The sequence below is a fragment of the Apis mellifera genome, linkage group LG2 (assembly GCF_003254395.2).
Source record: "Apis mellifera strain DH4 linkage group LG2, Amel_HAv3.1, whole genome shotgun sequence".
Taxonomy (NCBI): domain Eukaryota; kingdom Metazoa; phylum Arthropoda; class Insecta; order Hymenoptera; family Apidae; genus Apis; species Apis mellifera.
The window spans coordinates 3,011,439-3,027,003 of NC_037639.1; the positions used below are offsets into that span (position 1 = coordinate 3,011,439).

The 15,565-nt window shown below is 22.0% G+C and overlaps 2 protein-coding genes across 3 annotated transcripts; both read left to right on the plus strand.

Moving 5' to 3' along the window:
• The first annotated feature begins 2,415 nt into the window (after positions 1–2,415).
• On the plus strand, positions 2,416–9,349 carry LOC100578507 (maf-like protein Athe_1300). 2 transcript variants are annotated; one of them, XM_026438913.1, is made up of 4 exons: positions 2,416–2,895; positions 8,590–8,828; positions 8,898–9,044; positions 9,122–9,349. In XM_026438913.1, the coding sequence occupies exons 1-4, from the start codon at positions 2,860–2,862 to the stop codon at positions 9,258–9,260; spliced, it is 561 nt and encodes a 186-aa protein (XP_026294698.1). In that variant the 5' UTR covers positions 2,416–2,859; the 3' UTR covers positions 9,261–9,349. The 2 variants fall into 2 exon arrangements, with proteins under 2 accessions (XP_026294698.1, XP_026294697.1); XM_026438912.1 differs by lacking the exon at positions 2,416–2,895 and adding an exon at positions 8,015–8,284.
• A 480-nt stretch (positions 9,350–9,829) lies between these two features.
• Positions 9,830–12,620, plus strand: LOC551255 (mitochondrial fission 1 protein). Its single transcript, XM_623646.6, has 4 exons — positions 9,830–10,066; positions 10,517–10,726; positions 10,830–10,935; positions 12,072–12,620. The coding sequence occupies exons 1-4, from the start codon at positions 10,022–10,024 to the stop codon at positions 12,161–12,163; spliced, it is 453 nt and encodes a 150-aa protein (XP_623649.1). The 5' UTR covers positions 9,830–10,021; the 3' UTR covers positions 12,164–12,620.
• The last annotated feature ends 2,945 nt before the right edge of the window (positions 12,621–15,565 follow it).

Sequence of the window (15,565 nt, forward strand, 5' to 3'; positions counted from 1 at the left end):
TGTTCGTTATTGCGACAGAAGGTGTGTCAAGTAGATACTCGAATGCACCTCTAGTGCTCGAACTATCTATCAAAAACATCAACGGCGAGAATTACTTTGTTTGTTCCTTTAATTTTTACATTTTATGAGGAGATATTATACACGGAGGGATATAATATGAAATTAATCGTGAAGATAATAAAATTAATGAGAAAATATTAGAAAAAAAAAAAATAGAGAGATAAAGAAGAGGAAAAAGAAAACCGATGACGAAACTTAAGTAGAAAGAAGAAGAAGAAGAAGAAGCATCATTAACACGGATAAATGTGAACACATAAATGAGAAAAGATTCCTCTAACAAACCTGGAAAGATTAAGTTACCAAATATGATGAAAAACTGGGATATATTGCATGGAAAAAGAGACAGTGACAAATTTATATGTGACACTTAATATCTCGTGATTCTTTGACGATAAATAATTTTGAATATTTTGCTTTTTTTTTCCAAATTAATTCTATCGCTTTGACAATAACAACAGATTATTGCAAATTGAATAGATTAAAATTGCCTGATTTCGATCATCATCAATCTACTTAGTCTCTTCCGTCAGAGTTGGATTCTAACAATTAAAGTTTCCAGTGAATAACATCTAATTGAAAGTCATAATATCTTTCCTCATGTTGCATCATTTGAAAAGAGAGAAGTGAATTAATTTAATATATTTCATATAATAAGATTATGAAATGCATATATAGGTGCAAAATATCCTATATACGTGTAAATACAAATTTCTGAATAAAAATTTAAATTTTTTTCACGTTACAAATTAACTTTATGCTATTTCGTAAATATTTTTTGATATAACATTATATACATCATTAGGGTTATAAAATTAGAAAAGTCTACTATTCACATGGTGACTGCATGGTGACTGCGCATCCATTGCTTCGAGATATTTTAATCAATCTCTTATATTTGAAAAGTGTAATTTACATTCCATTTCCATTTCAAAGTATCGATCAGACGCAATTGCTTGGCGAGACTATACACGCAAGTATGGATCATGCAACTCGTCCGTGAAGTCAGCTGAGGCGATGAGACGATCAGGTAAGTTATGTATATAGAAATAGATATATCATATAAATTATCTATTATTACAAATATTGATATATTGAAAAGAGTTAATAATGAAAAATAATTATGTACTTCTCTTGAATAAAAATTAAAAGTTATTAAAATATATTAAAAAATTTGAAATGAAAAATAATAGTTAATTGTATAATTGTTTTTTGTGAAAAATTTTTCGTTTTACAATAAATTTAATTCCATATTTTACTTTATGCGTTATATTTGATCAAATCAAAAGATTAATTTATTTGAATTTATTATATATTCTTTATTTTTGAAAAAAAGTATAAAGTAATCGTTAGATCAATTATCTATATTGTTTAATAATCAATTAAATTAAAATCAATAATTAAATTAAATAAAATTCATTTATAATCACATTATAATAATAATAAAATTCATTATAATCACATATAATATTTATAATTTAATTCAGTTCACTATTATTATTTAAAAAAAGAAAAAAAGGAGAGAACTATTAAAAGTTTTAAATACACAATGAAATATAACTTATATTAGTACATAATATATATATATATATATATATATATATATATATATATATATATATATATATATATAATACATAAACACATGTAATAATAGATATATAAATATATAATATTATTATTATTATTATTATTATTATTATATACAGATATTATTAATTAATATAATAATAATATAATATAAATAATACATAAATTTTAATCTATAGTTTATACTTTGCAGAATACTTGAAGTGTAACTTTTTCCGTTTTTAATATTTTGTGGAAACTCTTCTTAAAGATTAATATGCATATTTTTATTTTTTTATACATATTTTAAAGATGATATACATATAAAATTTTATTCCACAAATTTTTATGCTCTATAAAGCTATTTTTTATTTATATAAAAAATTTTTTTTAATGTAAAATATTGTTTTTACAACAATTTACAACAATTTAATTGTTGTGTTTATAAATTGTTTATTCAGAATACAAATAATTATCAAATTCTTATTCTAATAGTTTTAATAATTTTTGTATAAATTTAAAATACTATAAAATTAAAATAATAAATAAAATACTTTATCAATCATCCTAAATAGATGAGATATTATTGAAATTTATTTAAGAAACTATAACTTACAATTAAAAACTAAAATACAATATATCTTATACAATATAACTTAGAATCTATAATTTCAATTTGAAATCGGATACGAAAACAAAAGAGAATACAATTGTATCTATTCTAGTGATAAGATTTCATTATCCGTAAAGTAAAAAGAAAAAAAAGAAAAAAAAAAGAAAAAGATCACTGTGTTCCGGGATCAAGTTCCGTTTGAGTACGCCCCTGTTCAACGTATTAGCTGTAATGCTAAACGCAGACACCTCGAGGCATGATGTTAGCGCCCTCTAGAAACGACTACGTGCTATAGTGTCATAATGCGCGTCCTTTGAAGCCACTTTTCGAGTTGCGTAATCACATTTAATAACGACAGCTTGGCGATTACTGCTCGCCTCTCGGCTCGCCGGCCACGATTTTACCTGATTTTACCATACGAAGCCTTAAGGGATGCCGACGAGGTGTATTTTCATGACTTCAACGTCGAATTATTGCAAATTCCTGCGAGAAAGCATATTGCAAAACGTGCTCTGATCAATGATAATAATTCAAGGACGGGATGAACACTGAACGAATTCACAGTGGCGATTAAATGGAGATACAATTACGATTTTTCCATCTTGTTCTTACGCCATGGAATGACCGATGAAATTTTGATGAAACTTTCTTTTGAGGTAACGATTAAATTTCTTTTTTTTTTCTTCTTCTTCTTTTATATAATACAATCAGCTTTGTCCATATTACGATGGTCTTCATGATTTGTTATTTATTTCCATTATTATTATTTGTTTGTTAATTACGATTATGATGGTCTTCATGGTTTGTTATTTATTTTCATTATTATTATTTGTTTGTTAATTACGATATTTTGTTTTTGCGAAGATTATCTCGAACTCTCTCTTGCTCAATTGAATTGATGTTACTAGCACAATTTTACAAGTCACAGCTTTACAAATCACAGTATTACAGGTTAACAGTGTTAATAAAGTCTCTTGCATAACGATAACAAGTTCGGTAATAAACCGAATTTCTAGAAATGAAATTTACAAATTATAACTGATTATTCTGTTCATTTGAAAACTGTTTATGCAATGAAAGTATAAGATACAATTTGTTATACTTGTCAATTTGCTAATATTAGTAAATTGAATTCGAGATTTCCATTTTATCAAAGTCGAAGAAAGATTATTTTATTATTTATTTATTATATATGTTATATCAATATCTAACGTAAATAATATCTATATTGGTAAAATTTGGTATAAGCAGATACTGAATGACTGGTAATTTATATTAAATAAAATTATTATCTTAATCTGAAGTTCAAACAGTATCAATGTCAGTTCAACAGTAAATGTTTTTAATAAACTAAAAATAGATAAGTTGAAAAGAGTAAGAAAGATCGATATTCAATATACAATTTGGATTTATATTAAATTATTATGAAAAATATATTTCAGAATTAAAATAAATAACTATATAATAAATATATGAATCAAAGTCTTAAAATAATATTATTTAATAAATAATTATAAAAATAAATAAACGAACAAAATACATTAGATTTCATAGTCACCATCAATAATTTTATCTTTTAATTTTTTCAAGACTAATATAAATATAATTTTTAGAAGATAAAATTATTACAATTTTTGATTGATTTATTATGATATAAAATCCTATTAGAAATGAGATTAGAAATCCTATATATTTTTTATACCATTATAATGCTTATGCTTTCATTACTAAAAGAAAAATGTATTTCGAAAGTGTTAAGGAAGTCTTTTGAAGATAAATCTTTCAATAACTTTACAACATAAATAAATGAAACTGTCTAAACGTGAATAAATAAAATTAAAAAAGGCAATAAAACCACGTAATGTTGCAATAGATGCGTCTAGTTTTGCGAAAAACATTTATAGTCATCACATATATTAAATTTGTATCACAATTAACAGCATTCGACAGTCAATACATAATATTGTTATGTAATGTCCAATGCAGAAGCAAAGTGCAACATCCTTAATTACTCAACATGTTTGGTCACTTGCATCATTTTTATGATATCCACTTAATGTTTCATCGCATACATAGAAATAGAAGTTGACCTATACCACTTATTTTACTTATTAGTTAATTCACCAATTTCACCATATTTAGTACACTTTGCAAATAAGGATTAAAGAATTGCAAGAATTTCTCATTTTTTTTTTCAATTGTTAATTTTCAGAGATCACGTTAATTTATATATCTATTTGTGATTAATTTTTTATCCTAAGATTCTTATCAAAAAATTTGTATTGAATTAATTTTCTTTTAACCTTGATGTATGATAAAAATCACGATATGGATAAAAAAAATTCAAATTCATGAAAGATAAAAAAGATATGTCGAATTAACGAAAATAGATAGATGAAGTAATAAAATGTATCGTATTTATTAATATAATTTATTTATTTCTTCGTGACCATTATTTTTGGAATGATTAATATTTATAATATTTTACAATTATAGAAATATAAGAACATGAAAAATTTGCCATGCATTATAATTTCTTATTCTTTCTGTCCTTTTCTTTTTTCAAATAATATCTTATTGTATAATCATATCTTATTTTTTATTATTAATTTTTTACTCTATTTTTCTTTTTTCTTCTTTGAATTTGTCTCATACTCTGTCTCATACTTGATTAATTATAAGTATTTTTAATATGGAAGAAAATAAATAATTTGCACTAAATCTTACAAGATTATACGAAGATTGCATTTTTTTTTTTTTTTTTGGAAGAATGCTTTCTGCATAAGATCTTTGTTTCCATTTATGATTCCGTAAAAGCATGAAGTAACAATAGCATACATCATCATACCTTTATCCTGGCATTCTGTCTATGAATATTCTTTAATAACTAGTTTTTAATATCCTGCTCGTCATAGCCTTTGATTATGTAGATTTTCAGATAACCCGTGTTATTTTCATGAAATCATCTTCGAGAATTCCGGGTAATTTGCATTTTCAACTGTAACCAATATATTTCCAATTCTTTTGAACTATTATTAATATAACCTTCAATACAATAAAATAAAATAATTTTGTCATTCGAATCTTATATACGTATGCTTTATTCTTTTCAGAAAATAAATCATATTCAATTAATTTATATTGTTTAATTATAATTCAATAGCAATTCTAAATAAAATTATCTACGTTTATATAATTTATTTGTATAATATTATTTACAGTATGTAATGGAAACCATAATGTTTTATATTACTATTTCAAATATAATCAATTAAATATTTAATAAAATATAACAAACAAATGAAAAAGAGATGTTTATAATGCATTAATAAAGCAATGAAATTGATTTTACATATGAATAAATATAAAATAACTAATTGCAAATATATTAAAGAGTTTTATTGATTATTGATTCTTACTGATTATTAAAAATATTTAGATTGTAAACAAATATTATTAAAATATGTATTTAAAATTATACATTTTAAAGTTATAAGTAAAAATAAAAAATGCAATTTTTATTTAACAAATTTAATAATAAAAATACGAATTTTAAAAATAATAAAAATATAATATCTTATTTATAATTTTTAATTTAATATAGCATTTTTAGACATCAGAATCTTATTTTATCAAAATATATATTATATGTAATAACCAGTTTCATAAAATTTTTAACATATCAATAATATAAATGATATATTAACAATTTATATTCATCAATATAATTAATGAAAATAAATTCTAATTAATTATTAAAGATGATTAAGGAACTCTAAAAATCATACAAAGTGAATCATTAATATATGTAAATAATATCACTCTATTATTTTATTTTATTTCTAACATAAATCTAAAAAATTAAGATATATTATTATGATAAGTTTTTTATAAAATTATTTATTATTATATTCAATGTAATATATAATATATAAATAATATATATATAATATATAAATTTTTAGATGTACAACTTTTAAATAAAACAAACAAACAAACAAATAAAAAATATATTTAAATTTTAAATTTTATTTGTTTTGAAATTTTATATTTTTTATATTTTTATATTTATTTAAATAATCAAATAAAAAATTATTTAGTATAAAATAACAATAAAAATAATTTATCAAAATATTAATATTATTTTTAATTATATTTCAATGAATTTAATATCTGCAAAAATATATTAACTAGAGCTATGTTTTTTTAATATCAAAAATATTAAAGATTATTTTCAATGATATCAAATATCATTATCATTTTTGACGATATCAATCTTTCAAGAAAAGAAAGATTTTTTATAAATATAATTAAACGATTTTTTTGGAATAAACAAATTTGACATAAACTAACAATAAAAGTAATTTGTCAAAAAAAATATTAATATTATTTTTAATTATATTTCAATGAATTCAATATCTACAAAAATATATTAACTAGAGGTATATTTTTTTAATATCAAAAATATTAAAGATTATTTTCAATGATATCAAATATTATTATCATTTTTGACGATATCAATTTTTCAAAAAAAGAAAGATTTTTTTATAAATATAATTAAACGATTTTTTTAGAATAAACAAAGTTTATAAAAAAAATACATCATTATCAAGGATTCATCTTGATAACAAATCTGCAAATCTTTATACAGATTTCTCAAAGAAACAAGATCATTGTAAAATCTCGTATTTTAGCTCTACTCGAGAGATCATTTTAAATTAATTAATGAAATTGATAAGATGTTGCATCGATGAAACAATGCGAAATATGACGAAAAAATGCAGCGAAATCTTTGTTCAGTTGGAAGGCTACAGCGTAAAGATGGGTCAACCTTTCGCCTTACGATTATGTAAGACCTCGGACTGACTGACCTTTAGGTTCGTTCATGGCATGCGGCATTTACGTAATTTACCGATTACGATGTATTAGAATCTTCTGTGCCTAGAAAATAGTTCTCCTCCCCGCTCTAATATTTTTAAGCTACGCTATATATTTGTCCTATCTCTCTTTTACTTATTTTTTTTCTCTGAATCATTTTTTTTTGTTATCTTTCAATTATTTATCTTAACTTCTTAATGAATTTAATAATACGAAAATTGTTTTAATCGTTTAAAAATTTTTTAAAAAATTTTATTGATAATAGAAATCTAATTTACAAATTGGATAAATAATTTTTAAAGAATGTTTCATAATAGTAAAATGTAAGAATGATATAAATTATTGATGAATATCTTGTATACAATTATGTTATAACTAACTTTTAAACATTTTTAATCGATATTAATTTAGAAATAGCAAAATAATTGTGAAAATATATGTTAGATATCATATTGTTTGTATTAATAAAATGATTTCAATCTTATATAATATATATTGAAAATTCAATTTTTTATGCATACTTATTTATTCATTTAAATGTATATTTGGCTAAAAATATTTTTATTTAATTTTTATTAATTTTGAAATTTAAATTTTCAATTGCAGAATATAATTTATATAATTTTTTATATGGATAACCTATTTAAAAAAATATACTTTCCTTTTTTTTTAATATATTTCTTTGAAGAATTAGATTATCTAATGAAAAGATAAAATCAATAATTAAAATTGTTTTATCACAATAATAAATAAAATATTTTTTTAATTAAAAACATAAAAACTCTCTTATTATATTCCACTTATTCATATCTCTTTAACAGAAAATCTCATAACTGGCGACATCTGGAAATATTGGATTTAGTATGTAATAATAACGTAACATGTTACTTACGTATTTTCTTCTCTTTTCATCTCCTTGATAATAATAATATAATTTATTTTTTTTTCTTGAAAATATAAGAGAATTAAAGGATATAATATAAATTAAAAATTTATATATAAATTAAAAGTTTAATTAAACTAAATTTTAAACTTTTTATATTTTTAATTATTTTATTAATATACTTTAAAAAGAAAATGTTAGAACAAACAATACAAGCTTTAACAACAAGTAGAGTTATATTAGCTAGTGCATCTCCTAGACGATATGAAATAATGAAACAATTGGTAATTTTTTTATAATATTCAGAAATATATTATATAATTCTAAATAAAGTTTTTATATTCATAAAAAATAAAAAATGAAATAATAACCTATACAAAAAAATAAATTGTTCAAAAGCTTTTATTTATTAAAATAATATAGCTAATTCATGATATATGATTTATTGTAATATGATATTATATTTTATATAAATTTTATAATATTAACTTGAAATTTAAATATTATATTTAAATAATATTTTAATTTTTTATATATAATAATAGATTTTGAATGAAAATTTATTTTATGTTTATTTATGTAATAATAGGGTATAAATGTAGAAATAATGCCATCAATGTACGATGAAAATTTAGATAGATCAATATATGAAAATTATGGAGAATATGTACAAGATTTAGCAAAATATAAAGTTCAAGATGTATATAATAAATTACAAGAAGATGTTATACCTTCTTTAATAATTGGTGCTGATACTATAGTAACAATGGGTAATATTATTTATGGAAAACCAAAGAATAAATATCATGCTTTTGAAATGTTATCAAGGTAAAATAGAAATTTAGAAATAATTTTAATATTAATTTGATTTAGAAAATTTAATTTAGAAAATTTTAGTTTAGCAAATAAAGAACACGTAGTTTATACTGGAGTATGTTTAAAAACATCAAAGAAAGAAGTAAATTTTTATGAATCTACAAAAGTAAAATTTGGTGATATATCAGAAGAACAAATATGGACATATATAAAATCAGGAGAACCTCTGTGGGTAAAATATTTGATTCTTCTTAAATATAATAATTTTAAAATATGAAAATATTTAAAAATGTTTTTTATTAAAGAGATAAAGCTGGAGGATACGGTGTACAAGGTCTTGGTGGTTGTTTAATTGAAAAAATAGATGGTGATTTTTATACAGTAATGGGCATGCCATTATATTCATTGACAAAACAATTGAATGAAATGTTCAATAATAATTAGCAAATAATTAATAAGCAAAATATTGTTAATAAATTAAAACTTAACTTATTTTGTAATAAATATTAAGAAAATAAAAGATAATTTATAATTTATATCTCCTTTTATTCACATTATTTATATATATTAATTTATACAAAATTTTTTTAAATTTATGTGTAAATTATATTTTTAGTTATTTTTGTATTATATATAACTAATGGAATGTAGAAAATAAAATTAATTAAAATTTACTTATATTAAAATATCTTTGAATATATTATCAATATATATATATATATATATATATATGTATATATCAATATATATATATATATATATATATATATATATATTGTGTGTGTAATTAAATTCTTTTTCTTTATTATATTTATTTTGTTTTTATTTTAAAATCAAATATATATTTAATAATTTCGATTATTAAGAATTATAATTTTAAAATATAGAGATAATGAAATGACTTGGATTTATACTACTTATATTTTCAAATTTTCTTTTAATTAAAAAAAATAAATTTATATATATGCTATATGTAAGGTCATTTAAATCATACATATAATGGCGCGATATTGTTCTTACCAGTAAATAGCGAATGGAAGTAGAAGCATTACATATCTATGTGCACTTACTTGTTTCTTTACCTTTGACAGCTCGATTGCCGGAACGAAGTTGGTAGTTTTGTAATGAGTTCTTTGCTTTCAAGGTAGAATTTAGGAAAGGATAAATTATTTTTTCGTAGTATTCTTGAGAATTTATATTAAAAGATGGAGGACGTTCTCGAAGAGGTTGTTTCTTCTGATGATTTAAAGGTATTTTTTTTTTTTTTTATAAAAAACCATTCTTATTCATTAGGTTATTAGGATTTTATTTATATATATTAAGCATGCGAATGATAAATATTTTATATACAATATTAAATATTTTTTGATAGTAAGTTTTATACTTTGAAAATAAAGATTTTATTACTTTTTGTATTGAATAAGTTTAAAATATTTTAGAGGTTATGTAGTTTAATTTGTTTTTTATACCGGTTGTTATTTTTCTTTTGATATCTTTTTTTTTAATAGACTGTTTAAGAAAATTTTCGGTTTAAAATATAATTTTAATATACATATTTTTTTGCGAAATTTATAATAAATTTATATTTTAAATTCTGATTAAAAATGATGACATCATTCAGAGGTTAATTACTATTGCATTTGTAGAAATATTGCATCATATGTTGTTATATTAAAATATGGATTATTTATTTGTTTCAGAAATTTGAACGTATATATAATGAGCAATTACGTTCATCAGTAATAACACAAAAAGCTCAATTTGAATATGCATGGTGTCTTGTTAGAAGCAAATATCCTGCAGATATCAGAAAAGGAATAATGTTATTGGAAGATTTATATTGCAATCATAGTGATAGCGAAAAACGGGATTGTCTTTATTATTTAGCCATTGGAAATGCTAGAATAAAGGTATAGATTTTGAAAACTATTGAATTAAAAATAAATATAGCATCACATCTTAATTTATCTACTTTAATATTACGTTACATCTAATTTAGTATTTTATTTATAGGAATATACAAAAGCTTTAGCGTATGTCAGATCGTTTCTTCAGGTTGAACCTGGAAATCAACAAGTACAGCATCTGGAAACATTGATCAAGAAAAAAATGGAAAAAGGTTCTTTTTTTATAAATTATTTTTTATTGATTTAAATAACAAATTTTTTATTTTTTCATTTTTAAGGCTTTTTACAATTAACATTTAATTATTTAATCTTATTAAATATTAAATATATATATATATATATATATATATATATATATATATAATAAGTATGTGCTATAAATTATTTTAATTAATAATATAAATATTGTAAATAATGATATAAATATTACAAATAATAATATATTATAAAGTCTGGAATAAATATGATCATTATATTAAATTTAATATTAAAAAATAATTTGTATTTGCACATACATATTACATAATATAAGAATTATATTTTATCCATTTTTTATCTAAATATTAACTATTATTTTAATATTATTTCTTATAATATTTCTTATAATTATTAGTAGTAATAGAGTTTTTATATATAGACAAATTTTAAATAACATTAAATATTAAATATTTTATATCTAAAAATTTGTAAATATTTGTCATATATATTAATATGAAACAATTTTTTTAATACAATTTTATTGTTTATCAAAATTATTCTTTTTTTTGTTTTTTTTTATATTAATATAATTATATAATCTGTTAATATTTTTATGGAATATAATATTTTGAAAGTTTATTTTATAAACTAAACAAAAGTTGCTATATAGTTGGTTGAAACTTATTTATTATAATTAATTTAAATTTGCGTTAGATAAAGTGAAACAGAAATACAATAATATAATAAATATATAGTACGTCTCTATCTCCATTACACTATCGTTTCTATTTTATCTCTATTTCATCTTCATATATAGTATAAACTAAATTGCTTATAATTTAATAAATAAACCTTAATTTTTTTATACAGCAATTTTTGTGTTTATTTTAGTCTCGAGAATTGATTTTCCAGAAATATCTCATGAATATATAAATAACCTATATAATCAAATTATATTTTTTATTTTGTGTATATTTTACTTGCATAATAAAAATATTATTATAAAACAAATTTTTTCAATGCCTTTAGTATTAAATTTGCATTTTTTTTATTTCGATTTTATTCGTATTTTATAACACAAATTTAATAGCTTAAAAAAGATAAAAAAGTTCTTTTAATTAATTTGAAAGTTATATTTTCTTTTTTACAGAGGGACTTTATGGTATGGCCATTGCAGGAGGAGTTATTATTGGTCTTGCAAGTATTCTCGGCCTCAGCATTGCTATGGTCAAAAGAAACTAATCATTTCATGTGAAAAAATCTGTAACTATTGTGTGATGTGAAATAGTTGCTTTGTACAACGTGTTATATATATTATTTATTGATTGAAATATCCAAAGATTTCATTAAAAAAAGAAAAAAAAAGAAAAAGAAAAAAAGAAATAGTCATTTTGTGAAAATTAAGTAAACCGCGATGCGATTCGTAATGTAGAATGTCAAATTTGTTTTTACGAGAAAGATAAACAAGTCATACGTACTAAATATCATTTTTGTCGATATGTGTATTATTTTCCAGATTTTCGTAAAATCATTTGTACTTGTGTATTATAAAATCATATGTAATCTTTTTTTAAAGTGTGAAAAATAATTTTTTAATAATAATATGTTACATTAATTTTTGAAAGACATTCCGAATGTTTCGTGTTTTGCTATTTAGTTGTTTGCATTATAGTGCTTCGAATTTTTATATAAATCTGCATATATTTTAAAACATATATTTATTCCAAAACCTCAGTGCACATAAACATAACTTTTGTATATAAAAGTAAAACTATTGTATTATTATATTTATTGTCTATTGTTACTTAAATCTTTCGTGAAATAAATATCAGTATTACGATTACTGATTTGTATAACTTATCATTATTTGAATGTGTTTTTGCCACTTGTTACTTTATAAAATGTTATATTTTTTTTTTACAAAAAATGTAACAATAATTTACTTTAATATATTCTTCTTCTATTCATTGTATATTTATGGATATAAACAAAAAAATATTATAAATTTATCATCAATCAATTTAATTTCTTAAATATATTTTATTAATCCAGCATATTAAGAAAAATTATTTGAGGAAACAAGTAGAAGGAAAAATTTATTTGAGATAAAAAAAATACATTGCTCGTCTTTTTGTATATAGATTTATTGATGATTTCTTAATATCCGTTGATAAAGTTGTTTATGTACAAAATAACGCTGGAATATTCCTATATTATTATTATAATTAGTGACCTATGTTATGGCCCAGGGACTCGCTAAAACCACTGTCTCCCTGCTCGGTTTCACGAGTCTACGCGTTCGCTTAGCCTTTACGCCAAAATATGGAGCGCCGCTACTATTTTTCTCGAACATTTCCGTGTTTCCCTCGGTTTCCTCGCTGTTTTATCTCTTTCCATATATATATTTACATGTTCGATTCATCGGTAAATCGACATTACAATTTTCAATCTACCGCAAAAGTATTGAAGAGGAAGCCGCTGGAATTGGATATTCGTTCACGTTTTTTATTATACATTTTAATAGAGATTTAATAAGTGGGAGAAAATTGTATCGTATAGGCTTTGAATAATTTTTCATACGTACTATTTTCGGAAGTGTATTTACATACGGAGTCGAGAGGACTCTGCCGCCCACGGTAGAACGTTAATTCCTTGAATACATATAAATGTGTATACAGAAGTTCAATTATAATCAGAACATTAAATAAATTATATGATATTCTATATGGAAAACATTGTTTTGTTAATCATTGAATATGTTGTCAGTTTTCATTTAGAATTTTTACATTATTATTTAATTATTCATGTAGCGAAAAATATAATTCTGAGATTTGTATGTTCGAAATGTTCATTTTAATCTTCTAAAAAAAAAAAAAAAATGTAATTTATTTTTTTTTTTTTACTAAAATATATATATTATTATATTATATTGTAACAACGATATGTAACGTTGTGTAATTTTGAATATATTTGAATCAAAATATCAATTTATAAAATTTTAACCCTGCTATACGATAAATCATTATATCTTGTTTTTAAAAAAGAAATTTTTTTAACGTTTTAATATTTTTAAATACTTTAATATAAAATTCAATCGAGAAATGCTCCATATAACAACAATTTCTTCTTATTCTTATACTTCAGATATTTTTTAAAAAATACATGTTTTTTGAAAGCACAATTTGATCGAAAATAATCTAAGAATATAGTAGAATTACATAAACAAATAGTATTTTTTTTTAAGTAAATGTTACATACATAGACAAGTTACAAGTGGCAGTGTATAAATGATCAAGATGATCAATTGCGAACGAGTGAAACATATGTGCGTCAAGTGAGAACACATAAAGATTAAACGTGCTATCCGTGGGTTACATTAGTGGTATATACTCGAAACGTGGCCTTCGATCAATTTCGACAAGGAAACTGTCGAAATTGACAAGCGTTATATTTCGAGGGCGCCTCGATGCTCGCTTACTTAGCATAGGAATTAATTATTCGAGTAAAATTAGCAGCTTGAAAATACTTTTAAGCAGTTTTTTTTTAAGGATGCATATTGCTTTCTCAATAAGGCTCCGCTATGCTTTACACGAATGTACAGTGTGTCCGCGTGTATGTTGACTCTCGTTTGCCGGCTGATCCTCTGACTTAAAATACGTTTTTTCTCGCCTCTTCCTTCCCACGCTGACAGCTTCGTGAAGCCTCGTGAGTCCTTTTAGTCATTTTTTTTCTTTTTTTTTTTCTATTTTTGTTTTTAAATTGCAAACGATTTAGAGTGTACGAGGTCGAAGAATTGGGATGGACACCGAAGTCAGCCGCTACTGCATAGAAAGACTAGCGAGAGTTCTTCCTTGTTTCGTTAAATATAAAATTAACGAATATATATTTCGAAAATTATTTACCAATGTTTACTCAAAATAAATAGATAAATATATATAAATAAATATCATCGAAATTTATCGTTTTACTTATTTAAAAATTAAGGAAAGAATTTAGATATGTATTAATCTTTTAATAATAATTAATATAAAATAACAAAGATGGATACTTCGAAATTTAACTTCATTTGGAAATTGTTTAGATCAATCTTAAGTTATACATAGAATTGAAATTAGTAACAATTCTCAATATGAAGAATTAAAATTCATTTCTATTACATTTAAATCATAAATCATAACGCAAATGTGACTCGATATCAGAATCCAAGGATTAAAGAACCAGTCAGAACTCGAGCTTGTCTCTCATACGCGAAAGGAACGTGAATGAATCGTGTGCATAGATACAAGTTTTCGCGCCATGCGATCCGACGCGACAGTAATGGATACTATCGTATGATATAAACATAAATCAATTTGGTAAAAATAAAACGATAGGCCTTACAATCTATCTGCATTAAATTTTGTACAATAATTTTAATATTTGTAACACGATTAATTTACTTGATCTCTTTGCTGTCCGCATACATCATCCCCCCATCGAATCGTCATTTCTTCGTGTTTTTATTGTTTTTTCTTTTTTTTCTTTTTTTCGATAAATATCGATCGATAATACAACACGATGCAATTTAGGTTTAGGTAAATTTTTTTCTCTTTTTCACTCAGTACGACATCGTTATATCGTAAAATATACAATTTTATTCGCCCA